We start from the raw sequence: 17,563 nt of genomic DNA, 5'->3' as shown, positions 1-17,563 counted from the left end.
CCAGCGGCGAGCTGGTGAGGACGATCGAGGTGGAGACCACGACGGAGACGGAGACGACCTCTGGCGAGAAGAGCACGACGGTGGAGACGGAGACGCGCGAGGAGACGGAGACCGAGGAGAGCAGCCTCGCGGCGCCGTCTGCCAGCTCGACATCTGTGTCGGGCGGTCGCGCCATCCGCAAGACGGAGGAGGCCGGCGCGGCCCCCGGCGAGTCGGTGACGACGGAGGTGTTCCAGTCGCAGGAGGCCGATGGCAGCATCGTGACGAAGACGGTGAAGACGACCACGAGCACTTCGACGTCTGCCAGCGGCGAGCTGGTGAGGACGATCGAGGTGGAGACCACGACGGAGACGGAGACGACCTCTGGCGAGAAGAGCACGACGGTGGAGACGGAGACGCGCGAGGAGACGGAGACCGAGGAGAGCAGCCTCGCGGCGCCGTCTGCCAGCTCGACATCTGTGTCGGGCGGTCGCGCCATCCGCAAGACGGAGGAGGCCGGCGCGGCCCCCGGCGAGTCGGTGACGACGGAGGTGTTCCAGTCGCAGGAGGCCGATGGCAGCATCGTGACGAAGACGGTGAAGACGACCACGAGCACTTCGACGTCTGCCAGCGGCGAGCTGGTGAGGACGATCGAGGTGGAGACCACGACGGAGACGGAGACGACCTCTGGCGAGAAGAGCACGACGGTGGAGACGGAGACGCGCGAGGAGACGGAGACCGAGGAGAGCAGCCTCGCGGCGCCGTCTGCCAGCTCGACATCTGTGTCGGGCGGTCGCGCCATCCGCAAGACGGAGGAGGCCGGCGCGGCCCCCGGCGAGTCGGTGACGACGGAGGTGTTCCAGTCGCAGGAGGCCGATGGCAGCATCGTGACGAAGACGGTGAAGACGACCACGAGCACTTCGACGTCTGCCAGCGGCGAGCTGGTGAGGACGATCGAGGTGGAGACCACGACGGAGACGGAGACGACCTCTGGCGAGAAGAGCACGACGGTGGAGACGGAGACGCGCGAGGAGACGGAGACCGAGGAGAGCAGCCTCGCGGCGCCGTCTGCCAGCTCGACATCTGTGTCGGGCGGTCGCGCCATCCGCAAGACGGAGGAGGCCGGCGCGGCCCCCGGCGAGTCGGTGACGACGGAGGTGTTCCAGTCGCAGGAGGCCGATGGCAGCATCGTGACGAAGACGGTGAAGACGACCACGAGCACTTCGACGTCTGCCAGCGGCGAGCTGGTGAGGACGATCGAGGTGGAGACCACGACGGAGACGGAGACGACCTCTGGCGAGAAGAGCACGACGGTGGAGACGGAGACGCGCGAGGAGACGGAGACCGAGGAGAGCAGCCTCGCGGCGCCGTCTGCCAGCTCGACATCTGTGTCGGGCGGTCGCGCCATCCGCAAGACGGAGGAGGCCGGCGCGGCCCCCGGCGAGTCGGTGACGACGGAGGTGTTCCAGTCGCAGGAGGCCGATGGCAGCATCGTGACGAAGACGGTGAAGACGACCACGAGCACTTCGACGTCTGCCAGCGGCGAGCTGGTGAGGACGATCGAGGTGGAGACCACGACGGAGACGGAGACGACCTCTGGCGAGAAGAGCACGACGGTGGAGACGGAGACGCGCGAGGAGACGGAGACCGAGGAGAGCAGCCTCGCGGCGCCGTCTGCCAGCTCGACATCTGTGTCGGGCGGTCGCGCCATCCGCAAGACGGAGGAGGCCGGCGCGGCCCCCGGCGAGTCGGTGACGACGGAGGTGTTCCAGTCGCAGGAGGCCGATGGCAGCATCGTGACGAAGACGGTGAAGACGACCACGAGCCCTTCGACGTCTGCCAGCGGCGAGCTGGTGAGGACGATCGAGGTGGAGACCACGACGGAGACGGAGACGACCTCTGGCGAGAAGAGCACGACGGTGGAGACGGAGACGCGCGAGGAGACGGAGACCGAGGAGAGCAGCCTCGCGGCGCCGTCTGCCAGCTCGACATCTGTGTCGGGCGGTCGCGCCATCCGCAAGACGGAGGAGGCCGGCGCGGCCCCCGGCGAGTCGGTGACGACGGAGGTGTTCCAGTCGCAGGAGGCCGATGGCAGCATCGTGACGAAGACGGTGAAGTCGACCACGAGCCCTTCGACGTCTGCCAGCGGCGAGCTGGTGAGGACGGTCGAGGTGGAGACCACGACGGAGACGGAGACGACCTCTGGCGAGAAGAGCACGACGGTGGAGACGGAGACGCGCGAGGAGACGGAGACCGAGGAGAGCAGCCTCGCGGCGCCGTCTGCCAGCTCGACATCTGTGTCGGGCGGTCGCGCCATCCGCAAGACGGAGGAGGCCGGCGCGGCCCCCGGCGAGTCGGTGACGACGGAGGTGTTCCAGTCGCAGGAGGCCGATGGCAGCATCGTGACGAAGACGGTGAAGTCGACCACGAGCCCTTCGACGTCTGCCAGCGGCGAGCTGGTGAGGACGGTCGAGGTGGAGACCACGACGGAGACGGAGACGACCTCTGGCGAGAAGAGCACGACGGTGGAGACGGAGACGCGCGAGGAGACGGAGACCGAGGAGAGCAGCCTCGCGGCGCCGTCTGCCAGCTCGACATCTGTGTCGGGCGGTCGCGCCATCCGCAAGACGGAGGAGGCCGGCGCGGCCCCCGGCGAGTCGGTGACGACGGAGGTGTTCCAGTCGCAGGAGGCCGATGGCAGCATCGTGACGAAGACGGTGAAGTCGACCACGAGCCCTTCGACGTCTGCCAGCGGCGAGCTGGTGAGGACGGTCGAGGTGGAGACCACGACGGAGACGGAGACGACCTCTGGCGAGAAGAGCACGACGGTGGAGACGGAGACGCGCGAGGAGACGGAGACCGAGGAGAGCAGCCTCGCGGCGCCGTCTGCCAGCTCGACATCTGTGTCGGGCGGTCGCGCCATCCGCAAGACGGAGGAGGCCGGCGCGGCCCCCGGCGAGTCGGTGACGACGGAGGTGTTCCAGTCGCAGGAGGCCGATGGCAGCATCGTGACGAAGACGGTGAAGTCGACCACGAGCCCTTCGACGTCTGCCAGCGGCGAGCTGGTGAGGACGGTCGAGGTGGAGACCACGACGGAGACGGAGACGACCTCTGGCGAGAAGAGCACGACGGTGGAGACGGAGACGCGCGAGGAGACGGAGACCGAGGAGAGCAGCCTCGCGGCGCCGTCTGCCAGCTCGACATCTGTGTCGGGCGGTCGCGCCATCCGCAAGACGGAGGAGGCCGGCGCGGCCCCCGGCGAGTCGGTGACGACGGAGGTGTTCCAGTCGCAGGAGGCCGATGGCAGCATCGTGACGAAGACGGTGAAGTCGACCACGAGCCCTTCGACGTCTGCCAGCGGCGAGCTGGTGAGGACGGTCGAGGTGGAGACCACGACGGAGACGGAGACGACCTCTGGCGAGAAGAGCACGACGGTGGAGACGGAGACGCGCGAGGAGACGGAGACCGAGGAGAGCAGCCTCGCGGCGCCGTCTGCCAGCTCGACATCTGTGTCGGGCGGTCGCGCCATCCGCAAGACGGAGGAGGCCGGCGCGGCCCCCGGCGAGTCGGTGACGACGGAGGTGTTCCAGTCGCAGGAGGCCGATGGCAGCATCGTGACGAAGACGGTGAAGTCGACCACGAGCCCTTCGACGTCTGCCAGCGGCGAGCTGGTGAGGACGGTCGAGGTGGAGACCACGACGGAGACGGAGACGACCTCTGGCGAGAAGAGCACGACGGTGGAGACGGAGACGCGCGAGGAGACGGAGACCGAGGAGAGCAGCCTCGCGGCGCCGTCTGCCAGCTCGACATCTGTGTCGGGCGGTCGCGCCATCCGCAAGACGGAGGAGGCCGGCGCGGCCCCCGGCGAGTCGGTGACGACGGAGGTGTTCCAGTCGCAGGAGGCCGATGGCAGCATCGTGACGAAGACGGTGAAGTCGACCACGAGCCCTTCGACGTCTGCCAGCGGCGAGCTGGTGAGGACGGTCGAGGTGGAGACCACGACGGAGACGGAGACGACCTCTGGCGAGAAGAGCACGACGGTGGAGACGGAGACGCGCGAGGAGACGGAGACCGAGGAGAGCAGCCTCGCGGCGCCGTCTGCCAGCTCGACATCTGTGTCGGGCGGTCGCGCCATCCGCAAGACGGAGGAGGCCGGCGCGGCCCCCGGCGAGTCGGTGACGACGGAGGTGTTCCAGTCGCAGGAGGCCGATGGCAGCATCGTGACGAAGACGGTGAAGTCGACCACGAGCCCTTCGACGTCTGCCAGCGGCGAGCTGGTGAGGACGGTCGAGGTGGAGACCACGACGGAGACGGAGACGACCTCTGGCGAGAAGAGCACGACGGTGGAGACGGAGACGCGCGAGGAGACGGAGACCGAGGAGAGCAGCCTCGCGGCGCCGTCTGCCAGCTCGACATCTGTGTCGGGCGGTCGCGCCATCCGCAAGACGGAGGAGGCCGGCGCGGCCCCCGGCGAGTCGGTGACGACGGAGGTGTTCCAGTCGCAGGAGGCCGATGGCAGCATCGTGACGAAGACGGTGAAGTCGACCACGAGCCCTTCGACGTCTGCCAGCGGCGAGCTGGTGAGGACGGTCGAGGTGGAGACCACGACGGAGACGGAGACGACCTCTGGCGAGAAGAGCACGACGGTGGAGACGGAGACGCGCGAGGAGACGGAGACCGAGGAGAGCAGCCTCGCGGCGCCGTCTGCCAGCTCGACATCTGTGTCGGGCGGTCGCGCCATCCGCAAGACGGAGGAGGCCGGCGCGGCCCCCGGCGAGTCGGTGACGACGGAGGTGTTCCAGTCGCAGGAGGCCGATGGCAGCATCGTGACGAAGACGGTGAAGACGACCACGAGCACTTCGACGTCTGCCAGCGGCGAGCTGGTGAGGACGATCGAGGTGGAGACCACGACGGAGATGGAGACGACCTCTGGCGAGAAGAGCACGACGGTGGAGACGGAGACGCGCGAGGAGACGGAGACCGAGGAGAGCAGCCTCGCGGCGCCGTCTGCCAGCTCGACATCTGTGTCGGGCGGTCGCGCCATCCGCAAGACGGAGGAGGCCGGCGCGGCCCCCGGCGAGTCGGTGACGACGGAGGTGTTCCAGTCGCAGGAGGCCGATGGCAGCATCGTGACGAAGACGGTGAAGACGACCACGAGCACTTCGACGTCTGCCAGCGGCGAGCTGGTGAGGACGGTCGAGGTGGAGACCACGACGGAGACGGAGACGACCTCTGGCGAGAAGAGCACGACGGTGGAGACGGAGACGCGCGAGGAGACGGAGACCGAGGAGAGCAGCCTCGCGGCGCCGTCTGCCAGCTCGACATCTGTGTCGGGCGGTCGCGCCATCCGCAAGACGGAGGAGGCCGGCGCGGCCCCCGGCGAGTCGGTGACGACGGAGGTGTTCCAGTCGCAGGAGGCCGATGGCAGCATCGTGACGAAGACGGTGAAGTCGACCACGAGCCCTTCGACGTCTGCCAGCGGCGAGCTGGTGAGGACGATCGAGGTGGAGACCACGACGGAGACGGAGACGACCTCTGGCGAGAAGAGCACGACGGTGGAGACGGAGACGCGCGAGGAGACGGAGACCGAGGAGAGCAGCCTCGCGGCGCCGTCTGCCAGCTCGACATCTGTGTCGGGCGGTCGCGCCATCCGCAAGACGGAGGAGGCCGGCGCGGCCCCCGGCGAGTCGGTGACGACGGAGGTGTTCCAGTCGCAGGAGGCCGATGGCAGCATCGTGACGAAGACGGTGAAGTCGACCACGAGCCCTTCGACGTCTGCCAGCGGCGAGCTGGTGAGGACGGTCGAGGTGGAGACCACGACGGAGACGGAGACGACCTCTGGCGAGAAGAGCACGACGGTGGAGACGGAGACGCGCGAGGAGACGGAGACCGAGGAGAGCAGCCTCGCGGCGCCGTCTGCCAGCTCGACATCTGTGTCGGGCGGTCGCGCCATCCGCAAGACGGAGGAGGCCGGCGCGGCCCCCGGCGAGTCGGTGACGACGGAGGTGTTCCAGTCGCAGGAGGCCGATGGCAGCATCGTGACGAAGACGGTGAAGTCGACCACGAGCACTTCGACGTCTGCCAGCGGCGAGCTGGTGAGGACGATCGAGGTGGAGACCACGACGGAGACGGAGACGACCTCTGGCGAGAAGAGCACGACGGTGGAGACGGAGACGCGCGAGGAGACGGAGACCGAGGAGAGCAGCCTCGCGGCGCCGTCTGCCAGCTCGACATCTGTGTCGGGCGGTCGCGCCATCCGCAAGACGGAGGAGGCCGGCGCGGCCCCCGGCGAGTCGGTGACGACGGAGGTGTTCCAGTCGCAGGAGGCCGATGGCAGCATCGTGACGAAGACGGTGAAGTCGACCACGAGCACTTCGACGTCTGCCAGCGGCGAGCTGGTGAGGACGATCGAGGTGGAGACCACGACGGAGACGGAGACGACCTCTGGCGAGAAGAGCACGACGGTGGAGACGGAGACGCGCGAGGAGACGGAGACCGAGGAGAGCAGCCTCGCGGCGCCGTCTGCCAGCTCGACATCTGTGTCGGGCGGTCGCGCCATCCGCAAGACGGAGGAGGCCGGCGCGGCCCCCGGCGAGTCGGTGACGACGGAGGTGTTCCAGTCGCAGGAGGCCGATGGCAGCATCGTGACGAAGACGGTGAAGTCGACCACGAGCCCTTCGACGTCTGCCAGCGGCGAGCTGGTGAGGACGGTCGAGGTGGAGACCACGACGGAGACGGAGACGACCTCTGGCGAGAAGAGCACGACGGTGGAGACGGAGACGCGCGAGGAGACGGAGACCGAGGAGAGCAGCCTCGCGGCGCCGTCTGCCAGCTCGACATCTGTGTCGGGCGGTCGCGCCATCCGCAAGACGGAGGAGGCCGGCGCGGCCCCCGGCGAGTCGGTGACGACGGAGGTGTTCCAGTCGCAGGAGGCCGATGGCAGCATCGTGACGAAGACGGTGAAGACGACCACGAGCACTTCGACGTCTGCCAGCGGCGAGCTGGTGAGGACGATCGAGGTGGAGACCACGACGGAGACGGAGACGACCTCTGGCGAGAAGAGCACGACGGTGGAGACGGAGACGCGCGAGGAGACGGAGACCGAGGAGAGCAGCCTCGCGGCGCCGTCTGCCAGCTCGACATCTGTGTCGGGCGGTCGCGCCATCCGCAAGACGGAGGAGGCCGGCGCGGCCCCCGGCGAGTCGGTGACGACGGAGGTGTTCCAGTCGCAGGAGGCCGATGGCAGCATCGTGACGAAGACGGTGAAGACGACCACGAGCACTTCGACGTCTGCCAGCGGCGAGCTGGTGAGGACGATCGAGGTGGAGACCACGACGGAGACGGAGACGACCTCTGGCGAGAAGAGCACGACGGTGGAGACGGAGACGCGCGAGGAGACGGAGACCGAGGAGAGCAGCCTCGCGGCGCCGTCTGCCAGCTCGACATCTGTGTCGGGCGGTCGCGCCATCCGCAAGACGGAGGAGGCCGGCGCGGCCCCCGGCGAGTCGGTGACGACGGAGGTGTTCCAGTCGCAGGAGGCCGATGGCAGCATCGTGACGAAGACGGTGAAGTCGACCACGAGCCCTTCGACGTCTGCCAGCGGCGAGCTGGTGAGGACGGTCGAGGTGGAGACCACGACGGAGACGGAGACGACCTCTGGCGAGAAGAGCACGACGGTGGAGACGGAGACGCGCGAGGAGACGGAGACCGAGGAGAGCAGCCTCGCGGCGCCGTCTGCCAGCTCGACATCTGTGTCGGGCGGTCGCGCCATCCGCAAGACGGAGGAGGCCGGCGCGGCCCCCGGCGAGTCGGTGACGACGGAGGTGTTCCAGTCGCAGGAGGCCGATGGCAGCATCGTGACGAAGACGGTGAAGTCGACCACGAGCCCTTCGACGTCTGCCAGCGGCGAGCTGGTGAGGACGGTCGAGGTGGAGACCACGACGGAGACGGAGACGACCTCTGGCGAGAAGAGCACGACGGTGGAGACGGAGACGCGCGAGGAGACGGAGACCGAGGAGAGCAGCCTCGCGGCGCCGTCTGCCAGCTCGACATCTGTGTCGGGCGGTCGCGCCATCCGCAAGACGGAGGAGGCCGGCGCGGCCCCCGGCGAGTCGGTGACGACGGAGGTGTTCCAGTCGCAGGAGGCCGATGGCAGCATCGTGACGAAGACGGTGAAGTCGACCACGAGCCCTTCGACGTCTGCCAGCGGCGAGCTGGTGAGGACGGTCGAGGTGGAGACCACGACGGAGACGGAGACGACCTCTGGCGAGAAGAGCACGACGGTGGAGACGGAGACGCGCGAGGAGACGGAGACCGAGGAGAGCAGCCTCGCGGCGCCGTCTGCCAGCTCGACATCTGTGTCGGGCGGTCGCGCCATCCGCAAGACGGAGGAGGCCGGCGCGGCCCCCGGCGAGTCGGTGACGACGGAGGTGTTCCAGTCGCAGGAGGCCGATGGCAGCATCGTGACGAAGACGGTGAAGTCGACCACGAGCCCTTCGACGTCTGCCAGCGGCGAGCTGGTGAGGACGATCGAGGTGGAGACCACGACGGAGACGGAGACGGCCTCTGGCGAGAAGAGCACGACGGTGGAGACGGAGACGCGCGAGGAGACGGAGACCGAGGAGAGCAGCCTCGCGGCGCCGTCTGCCAGCTCGACATCTGTGTCGGGCGGTCGCGCCATCCGCAAGACGGAGGAGGCCGGCGCGGCCCCCGGCGAGTCGGTGACGACGGAGGTGTTCCAGTCGCAGGAGGCCGATGGCAGCATCGTGACGAAGACGGTGAAGTCGACCACGAGCCCTTCGACGTCTGCCAGCGGCGAGCTGGTGAGGACGATCGAGGTGGAGACCACGACGGAGACGGAGACGGCCTCTGGCGAGAAGAGCACGACGGTGGAGACGGAGACGCGCGAGGAGACGGAGACCGAGGAGAGCAGCCTCGCGGCGCCGTCTGCCAGCTCGACATCTGTGTCGGGCGGTCGCGCCATCCGCAAGACGGAGGAGGCCGGCGCGGCCCCCGGCGAGTCGGTGACGACGGAGGTGTTCCAGTCGCAGGAGGCCGATGGCAGCATCGTGACGAAGACGGTGAAGTCGACCACGAGCCCTTCGACGTCTGCCAGCGGCGAGCTGGTGAGGACGGTCGAGGTGGAGACCACGACGGAGACGGAGACGACCTCTGGCGAGAAGAGCACGACGGTGGAGACGGAGACGCGCGAGGAGACGGAGACCGAGGAGAGCAGCCTCGCGGCGCCGTCTGCCAGCTCGACATCTGTGTCGGGCGGTCGCGCCATCCGCAAGACGGAGGAGGCCGGCGCGGCCCCCGGCGAGTCGGTGACGACGGAGGTGTTCCAGTCGCAGGAGGCCGATGGCAGCATCGTGACGAAGACGGTGAAGTCGACCACGAGCCCTTCGACGTCTGCCAGCGGCGAGCTGGTGAGGACGGTCGAGGTGGAGACCACGACGGAGACGGAGACGACCTCTGGCGAGAAGAGCACGACGGTGGAGACGGAGACGCGCGAGGAGACGGAGACCGAGGAGAGCAGCCTCGCGGCGCCGTCTGCCAGCTCGACATCTGTGTCGGACGGTCACGCCATCCGCAAGACGGAGGAGGCCGGCGCGGCCCCCGGCGAGTCGGTGACGACGGAGGTGTTCCAGTCGCAGGAGGCCGATGGCAGCATCGTGACGAAGACGGTGAAGTCGACCACGAGCCCTTCGACGTCTGCCAGCGGCGAGCTGGTGAGGACGATCGAGGTGGAGACCACGACGGAGACGGAGACGACCTCTGGCGAGAAGAGCACGACGGTGGAGACGGAGACGCGCGAGGAGACGGAGACCGAGGAGAGCAGCCTCGCGGCGCCGTCTGCCAGCTCGACATCTGTGTCGGGCGGTCGCGCCATCCGCAAGACGGAGGAGGCCGGCGCGGCCCCCGGCGAGTCGGTGACGACGGAGGTGTTCCAGTCGCAGGAGGCCGATGGCAGCATCGTGACGAAGACGGTGAAGTCGACCACGAGCCCTTCGACGTCTGCCAGCGGCGAGCTGGTGAGGACGATCGAGGTGGAGACCACGACGGAGACGGAGACGACCTCTGGCGAGAAGAGCACGACGGTGGAGACGGAGACGCGCGAGGAGACGGAGACCGAGGAGAGCAGCCTCGCGGCGCCGTCTGCCAGCTCGACATCTGTGTCGGGCGGTCGCGCCATCCGCAAGACGGAGGAGGCCGGCGCGGCCCCCGGCGAGTCGGTGACGACGGAGGTGTTCCAGTCGCAGGAGGCCGATGGCAGCATCGTGACGAAGACGGTGAAGTCGACCACGAGCCCTTCGACGTCTGCCAGCGGCGAGCTGGTGAGGACGGTCGAGGTGGAGACCACGACGGAGACGGAGACGACCTCTGGCGAGAAGAGCACGACGGTGGAGACGGAGACGCGCGAGGAGACGGAGACCGAGGAGAGCAGCCTCGCGGCGCCGTCTGCCAGCTCGACATCTGTGTCGGACGGTCACGCCATCCGCAAGACGGAGGAGGCCGGCGCGGCCCCCGGCGAGTCGGTGACGACGGAGGTGTTCCAGTCGCAGGAGGCCGATGGCAGCATCGTGACGAAGACGGTGAAGTCGACCACGAGCCCTTCGACGTCTGCCAGCGGCGAGCTGGTGAGGACGATCGAGGTGGAGACCACGACGGAGACGGAGACGACCTCTGGCGAGAAGAGCACGACGGTGGAGACGGAGACGCGCGAGGAGACGGAGACCGAGGAGAGCAGCCTCGCGGCGCCGTCTGCCAGCTCGACATCTGTGTCGGGCGGTCGCGCCATCCGCAAGACGGAGGAGGCCGGCGCGGCCCCCGGCGAGTCGGTGACGACGGAGGTGTTCCAGTCGCAGGAGGCCGATGGCAGCATCGTGACGAAGACGGTGAAGTCGACCACGAGCCCTTCGACGTCTGCCAGCGGCGAGCTGGTGAGGACGATCGAGGTGGAGACCACGACGGAGACGGAGACGACCTCTGGCGAGAAGAGCACGACGGTGGAGACGGAGACGCGCGAGGAGACGGAGACCGAGGAGAGCAGCCTCGCGGCGCCGTCTGCCAGCTCGACATCTGTGTCGGGCGGTCGCGCCATCCGCAAGACGGAGGAGGCCGGCGCGGCCCCCGGCGAGTCGGTGACGACGGAGGTGTTCCAGTCGCAGGAGGCCGATGGCAGCATCGTGACGAAGACGGTGAAGTCGACCACGAGCCCTTCGACGTCTGCCAGCGGCGAGCTGGTGAGGACGGTCGAGGTGGAGACCACGACGGAGACGGAGACGACCTCTGGCGAGAAGAGCACGACGGTGGAGACGGAGACGCGCGAGGAGACGGAGACCGAGGAGAGCAGCCTCGCGGCGCCGTCTGCCAGCTCGACATCTGTGTCGGGCGGTCGCGCCATCCGCAAGACGGAGGAGGCCGGCGCGGCCCCCGGCGAGTCGGTGACGACGGAGGTGTTCCAGTCGCAGGAGGCCGATGGCAGCATCGTGACGAAGACGGTGAAGTCGACCACGAGCCCTTCGACGTCTGCCAGCGGCGAGCTGGTGAGGACGGTCGAGGTGGAGACCACGACGGAGACGGAGACGACCTCTGGCGAGAAGAGCACGACGGTGGAGACGGAGACGCGCGAGGAGACGGAGACCGAGGAGAGCAGCCTCGCGGCGCCGTCTGCCAGCTCGACATCTGTGTCGGGCGGTCGCGCCATCCGCAAGACGGAGGAGGCCGGCGCGGCCCCCGGCGAGTCGGTGACGACGGAGGTGTTCCAGTCGCAGGAGGCCGATGGCAGCATCGTGACGAAGACGGTGAAGTCGACCACGAGCCCTTCGACGTCTGCCAGCGGCGAGCTGGTGAGGACGGTCGAGGTGGAGACCACGACGGAGACGGAGACGACCTCTGGCGAGAAGAGCACGACGGTGGAGACGGAGACGCGCGAGGAGACGGAGACCGAGGAGAGCAGCCTCGCGGCGCCGTCTGCCAGCTCGACATCTGTGTCGGGCGGTCGCGCCATCCGCAAGACGGAGGAGGCCGGCGCGGCCCCCGGCGAGTCGGTGACGACGGAGGTGTTCCAGTCGCAGGAGGCCGATGGCAGCATCGTGACGAAGACGGTGAAGTCGACCACGAGCCCTTCGACGTCTGCCAGCGGCGAGCTGGTGAGGACGGTCGAGGTGGAGACCACGACGGAGACGGAGACGACCTCTGGCGAGAAGAGCACGACGGTGGAGACGGAGACGCGCGAGGAGACGGAGACCGAGGAGAGCAGCCTCGCGGCGCCGTCTGCCAGCTCGACATCTGTGTCGGGCGGTCGCGCCATCCGCAAGACGGAGGAGGCCGGCGCGGCCCCCGGCGAGTCGGTGACGACGGAGGTGTTCCAGTCGCAGGAGGCCGATGGCAGCATCGTGACGAAGACGGTGAAGTCGACCACGAGCCCTTCGACGTCTGCCAGCGGCGAGCTGGTGAGGACGGTCGAGGTGGAGACCACGACGGAGACGGAGACGACCTCTGGCGAGAAGAGCACGACGGTGGAGACGGAGACGCGCGAGGAGACGGAGACCGAGGAGAGCAGCCTCGCGGCGCCGTCTGCCAGCTCGACATCTGTGTCGGGCGGTCGCGCCATCCGCAAGACGGAGGAGGCCGGCGCGGCCCCCGGCGAGTCGGTGACGACGGAGGTGTTCCAGTCGCAGGAGGCCGATGGCAGCATCGTGACGAAGACGGTGAAGTCGACCACGAGCCCTTCGACGTCTGCCAGCGGCGAGCTGGTGAGGACGGTCGAGGTGGAGACCACGACGGAGACGGAGACGACCTCTGGCGAGAAGAGCACGACGGTGGAGACGGAGACGCGCGAGGAGACGGAGACCGAGGAGAGCAGCCTCGCGGCGCCGTCTGCCAGCTCGACATCTGTGTCGGGCGGTCGCGCCATCCGCAAGACGGAGGAGGCCGGCGCGGCCCCCGGCGAGTCGGTGACGACGGAGGTGTTCCAGTCGCAGGAGGCCGATGGCAGCATCGTGACGAAGACGGTGAAGTCGACCACGAGCCCTTCGACGTCTGCCAGCGGCGAGCTGGTGAGGACGGTCGAGGTGGAGACCACGACGGAGACGGAGACGACCTCTGGCGAGAAGAGCACGACGGTGGAGACGGAGACGCGCGAGGAGACGGAGACCGAGGAGAGCAGCCTCGCGGCGCCGTCTGCCAGCTCGACATCTGTGTCGGGCGGTCGCGCCATCCGCAAGACGGAGGAGGCCGGCGCGGCCCCCGGCGAGTCGGTGACGACGGAGGTGTTCCAGTCGCAGGAGGCCGATGGCAGCATCGTGACGAAGACGGTGAAGTCGACCACGAGCCCTTCGACGTCTGCCAGCGGCGAGCTGGTGAGGACGATCGAGGTGGAGACCACGACGGAGACGGAGACGACCTCTGGCGAGAAGAGCACGACGGTGGAGACGGAGACGCGCGAGGAGACGGAGACCGAGGAGAGCAGCCTCGCGGCGCCGTCTGCCAGCTCGACATCTGTGTCGGGCGGTCGCGCCATCCGCAAGACGGAGGAGGCCGGCGCGGCCCCCGGCGAGTCGGTGACGACGGAGGTGTTCCAGTCGCAGGAGGCCGATGGCAGCATCGTGACGAAGACGGTGAAGTCGACCACGAGCCCTTCGACGTCTGCCAGCGGCGAGCTGGTGAGGACGGTCGAGGTGGAGACCACGACGGAGACGGAGACGACCTCTGGCGAGAAGAGCACGACGGTGGAGACGGAGACGCGCGAGGAGACGGAGACCGAGGAGAGCAGCCTCGCGGCGCCGTCTGCCAGCTCGACATCTGTGTCGGGCGGTCGCGCCATCCGCAAGACGGAGGAGGCCGGCGCGGCCCCCGGCGAGTCGGTGACGACGGAGGTGTTCCAGTCGCAGGAGGCCGATGGCAGCATCGTGACGAAGACGGTGAAGTCGACCACGAGCCCTTCGACGTCTGCCAGCGGCGAGCTGGTGAGGACGATCGAGGTGGAGACCACGACGGAGACGGAGACGACCTCTGGCGAGAAGAGCACGACGGTGGAGACGGAGACGCGCGAGGAGACGGAGACCGAGGAGAGCAGCCTCGCGGCGCCGTCTGCCAGCTCGACATCTGTGTCGGGCGGTCGCGCCATCCGCAAGACGGAGGAGGCCGGCGCGGCCCCCGGCGAGTCGGTGACGACGGAGGTGTTCCAGTCGCAGGAGGCCGATGGCAGCATCGTGACGAAGACGGTGAAGTCGACCACGAGCCCTTCGACGTCTGCCAGCGGCGAGCTGGTGAGGACGGTCGAGGTGGAGACCACGACGGAGACGGAGACGACCTCTGGCGAGAAGAGCACGACGGTGGAGACGGAGACGCGCGAGGAGACGGAGACCGAGGAGAGCAGCCTCGCGGCGCCGTCTGCCAGCTCGACATCTGTGTCGGGCGGTCGCGCCATCCGCAAGACGGAGGAGGCCGGCGCGGCCCCCGGCGAGTCGGTGACGACGGAGGTGTTCCAGTCGCAGGAGGCCGATGGCAGCATCGTGACGAAGACGGTGAAGTCGACCACGAGCCCTTCGACGTCTGCCAGCGGCGAGCTGGTGAGGACGATCGAGGTGGAGACCACGACGGAGACGGAGACGACCTCTGGCGAGAAGAGCACGACGGTGGAGACGGAGACGCGCGAGGAGACGGAGACCGAGGAGAGCAGCCTCGCGGCGCCGTCTGCCAGCTCGACATCTGTGTCGGGCGGTCGCGCCATCCGCAAGACGGAGGAGGCCGGCGCGGCCCCCGGCGAGTCGGTGACGACGGAGGTGTTCCAGTCGCAGGAGGCCGATGGCAGCATCGTGACGAAGACGGTGAAGTCGACCACGAGCCCTTCGACGTCTGCCAGCGGCGAGCTGGTGAGGACGGTCGAGGTGGAGACCACGACGGAGACGGAGACGACCTCTGGCGAGAAGAGCACGACGGTGGAGACGGAGACGCGCGAGGAGACGGAGACCGAGGAGAGCAGCCTCGCGGCGCCGTCTGCCAGCTCGACATCTGTGTCGGGCGGTCGCGCCATCCGCAAGACGGAGGAGGCCGGCGCGGCCCCCGGCGAGTCGGTGACGACAGGCGCCACCAGGTTGGTGACGTCTGGCTCGACCGAGACGACGGAAACCACAGAGATCACGACCGAGGAGACGACCGAGACGACCGAGGAGACCGAGGAGACCTCCGAGACGACGGAGGAGACCACCACCGTGACGTCGGAGGACGTTTCTCGCGACAGCGTGACCGGTCTGGCGACGAGCGCCATTGGCGTGGCTACGGTCGCTGCCACGGGTGCTGCCATCGGCTCTGCCGTGAGTGCCACCACTCGCCCCGCGACTACGTCCGCGAATGTCGGCTCGACGGAGGCGACGGAGACGACGGAGGCGGTGATCAGTGAGGACGTGGGCGATGATGTGACCCGCAGCGTGACTGAGCGTGGCGACTACGCGGTGACGTCTGGCTGGACGAGCGGCACGGGCGCGAACCAGCAGACCACGGAAACGTCGGAGACCACCGAGACGACGGAGGAGACCACTGTGACCGAGGAGGGCGAGTCGGTGACGACGGGCGCCACCAGGTTGGTGACGTCTGGCTCGACCGAGACGACGGAAACCACAGAGATCACGACCGAGGAGACGACCGAGACGACCGAGGAGACCGAGGAGACCTCCGAGACGACGGAGGAGACCACCACCGTGACGTCGGAGGACGTTTCTCGCGACAGCGTGACCGGTCTGGCGACGAGCGCCATTGGCGTGGCTACGGTCGCTGCCACGGGTGCTGCCATCGGCTCTGCCGTGAGTGCCACCACTCGCCCCGCGACTACGTCCGCGAATGTCGGCTCGACGGAGGCGACGGAGACGACGGAGGCGGTGATCAGTGAGGACGTGGGCGATGATGTGACCCGCAGCGTGACTGAGCGTGGCGACTACGCGGTGACGTCTGGCTGGACGAGCGGCACGGGCGCGAACCAGCAGACCACGGAAACGTCGGAGACCACCGAGACGACGGAGGAGACCACTGTGACCGAGGAGGGCGAGTCGGTGACGACGGGCGCCACCAGGTTGGTGACGTCTGGCTCGACCGAGACGACGGAAACCACAGAGATCACGACCGAGGAGACGACCGAGACGACCGAGGAGACCGAGGAGACCTCCGAGACGACGGAGGAGACCACCACCGTGACGTCGGAGGACGTTTCTCGCGACAGCGTGACCGGTCTGGCGACGAGCGCCATTGGCGTGGCTACGGTCGCTGCCACGGGTGCTGCCATCGGCTCTGCCGTGAGTGCCACCACTCGCCCCGCGACTACGTCCGCGAATGTCGGCTCGACGGAGGCGACGGAGACGACGGAGGCGGTGATCAGTGAGGACGTGGGCGATGATGTGACCCGCAGCGTGACTGAGCGTGGCGACTACGCGGTGACGTCTGGCTGGACGAGCGGCACGGGCGCGAACCAGCAGACCACGGAAACGTCGGAGACCACCGAGACGACGGAGGAGACCACTGTGACCGAGGAGGGCGAGTCGGTGACGACGGGCGCCACCAGGTTGGTGACGTCTGGCTCGACCGAGACGACGGAAACCACAGAGATCACGACCGAGGAGACGACCGAGACGACCGAGGAGACCGAGGAGACCTCCGAGACGACGGAGGAGACCACCACCGTGACGTCGGAGGACGTTTCTCGCGACAGCGTGACCGGTCTGGCGACGAGCGCCATTGGCGTGGCTACGGTCGCTGCCACGGGTGCTGCCATCGGCTCTGCCGTGAGTGCCACCACTCGCCCCGCGACTACGTCCGCGAATGTCGGCTCGACTGGAGTTTTGAAGACATTGGCTAGTGGAAGTGTTGCGAGTAGACGGTTGGGTGGTGCGAAGATGGAGTATGAGAAGACACTTGTCGTGATTGGGTTGGCAGGTAGTACTATGGCGGAGTCGAAGCTGCGGAAAGTGAAGGAGGTTTCCTTTGGGTGGTCGTGGCTGTCGCAATTTGTGAGCTTCTGTGAGAAATGGGGTAAGGACGTTTCGGCCATTTCTCCAGATGAACTGCGTGAGCTTTCTCGTGATTTCTGCTCCAAGAGCTTTTCCACCTTCAGTGAGAATCTATACGAAAATGGTTCTCGGGATGAGAAGAGAGCAGCGTGGAACGTGTCACAAACGCTTTCGGTGCATTTCCCTGAGCTTGCGGTTCACCAATTTGGTGTTGAGTTTGGACAGCACAAACGTATCCTGATGATTGACGAAGTGGCTAGCGAGGACAAAAAGACGACCAAGGCAGCAAGTCCGGAGGTCTTGACCTCCATGCTGAAGGAATCTCCTGAACTCTCTGGGGACTATGAACATGTGTTAATCACCGAAGGAGGGGAAACAGTATTCTATGGCTCAGCAAAGTCGCTCATGACTTTCTTCCAGGAGTTTGGATTTGCCAAGCCACAAAGCATTGATTTTGGTGAGTTCTTACTTGGACTGAGTGCCAACGGCAATGCTCAGTATCACGTCACTGTCATCGACGGAGCAAACAAAGAAAAGGAGAACCAGCAAACCCAGAGTCTATCTTCCTTCGTAAGTTT

General features: G+C 67.7%; 1 protein-coding gene across 1 annotated transcript in view; it reads left to right on the top strand.

Annotated features, from left to right (window-relative positions):
• Positions 1-17,563, top strand: part of KRP23_2882 (uncharacterized protein) — a gene marked incomplete at both ends in the record, with an annotated part of 28,308 nt that overhangs the window by 10,643 nt on the left and 102 nt on the right. Inside the window, 2 exons of the mRNA XM_067887666.1 lie at positions 72-5,165; positions 5,223-17,555. Of these exons, the coding sequence (XP_067750237.1) occupies positions 72-5,165; positions 5,223-17,555 (17,427 nt within the window). The remainder of the gene's footprint in view (positions 1-71; positions 5,166-5,222; positions 17,556-17,563) is intronic.

This window comes from Phytophthora ramorum, assembly GCF_020800215.1.
Source record: "Phytophthora ramorum isolate Pr-102 chromosome Unknown Phyram_PR-102_s0002, whole genome shotgun sequence".
Classification (NCBI taxonomy): Eukaryota; Oomycota; class Peronosporomycetes; order Peronosporales; family Peronosporaceae; genus Phytophthora; species Phytophthora ramorum.
This window is presented reverse-complemented; position numbering and strand designations above follow the sequence as displayed.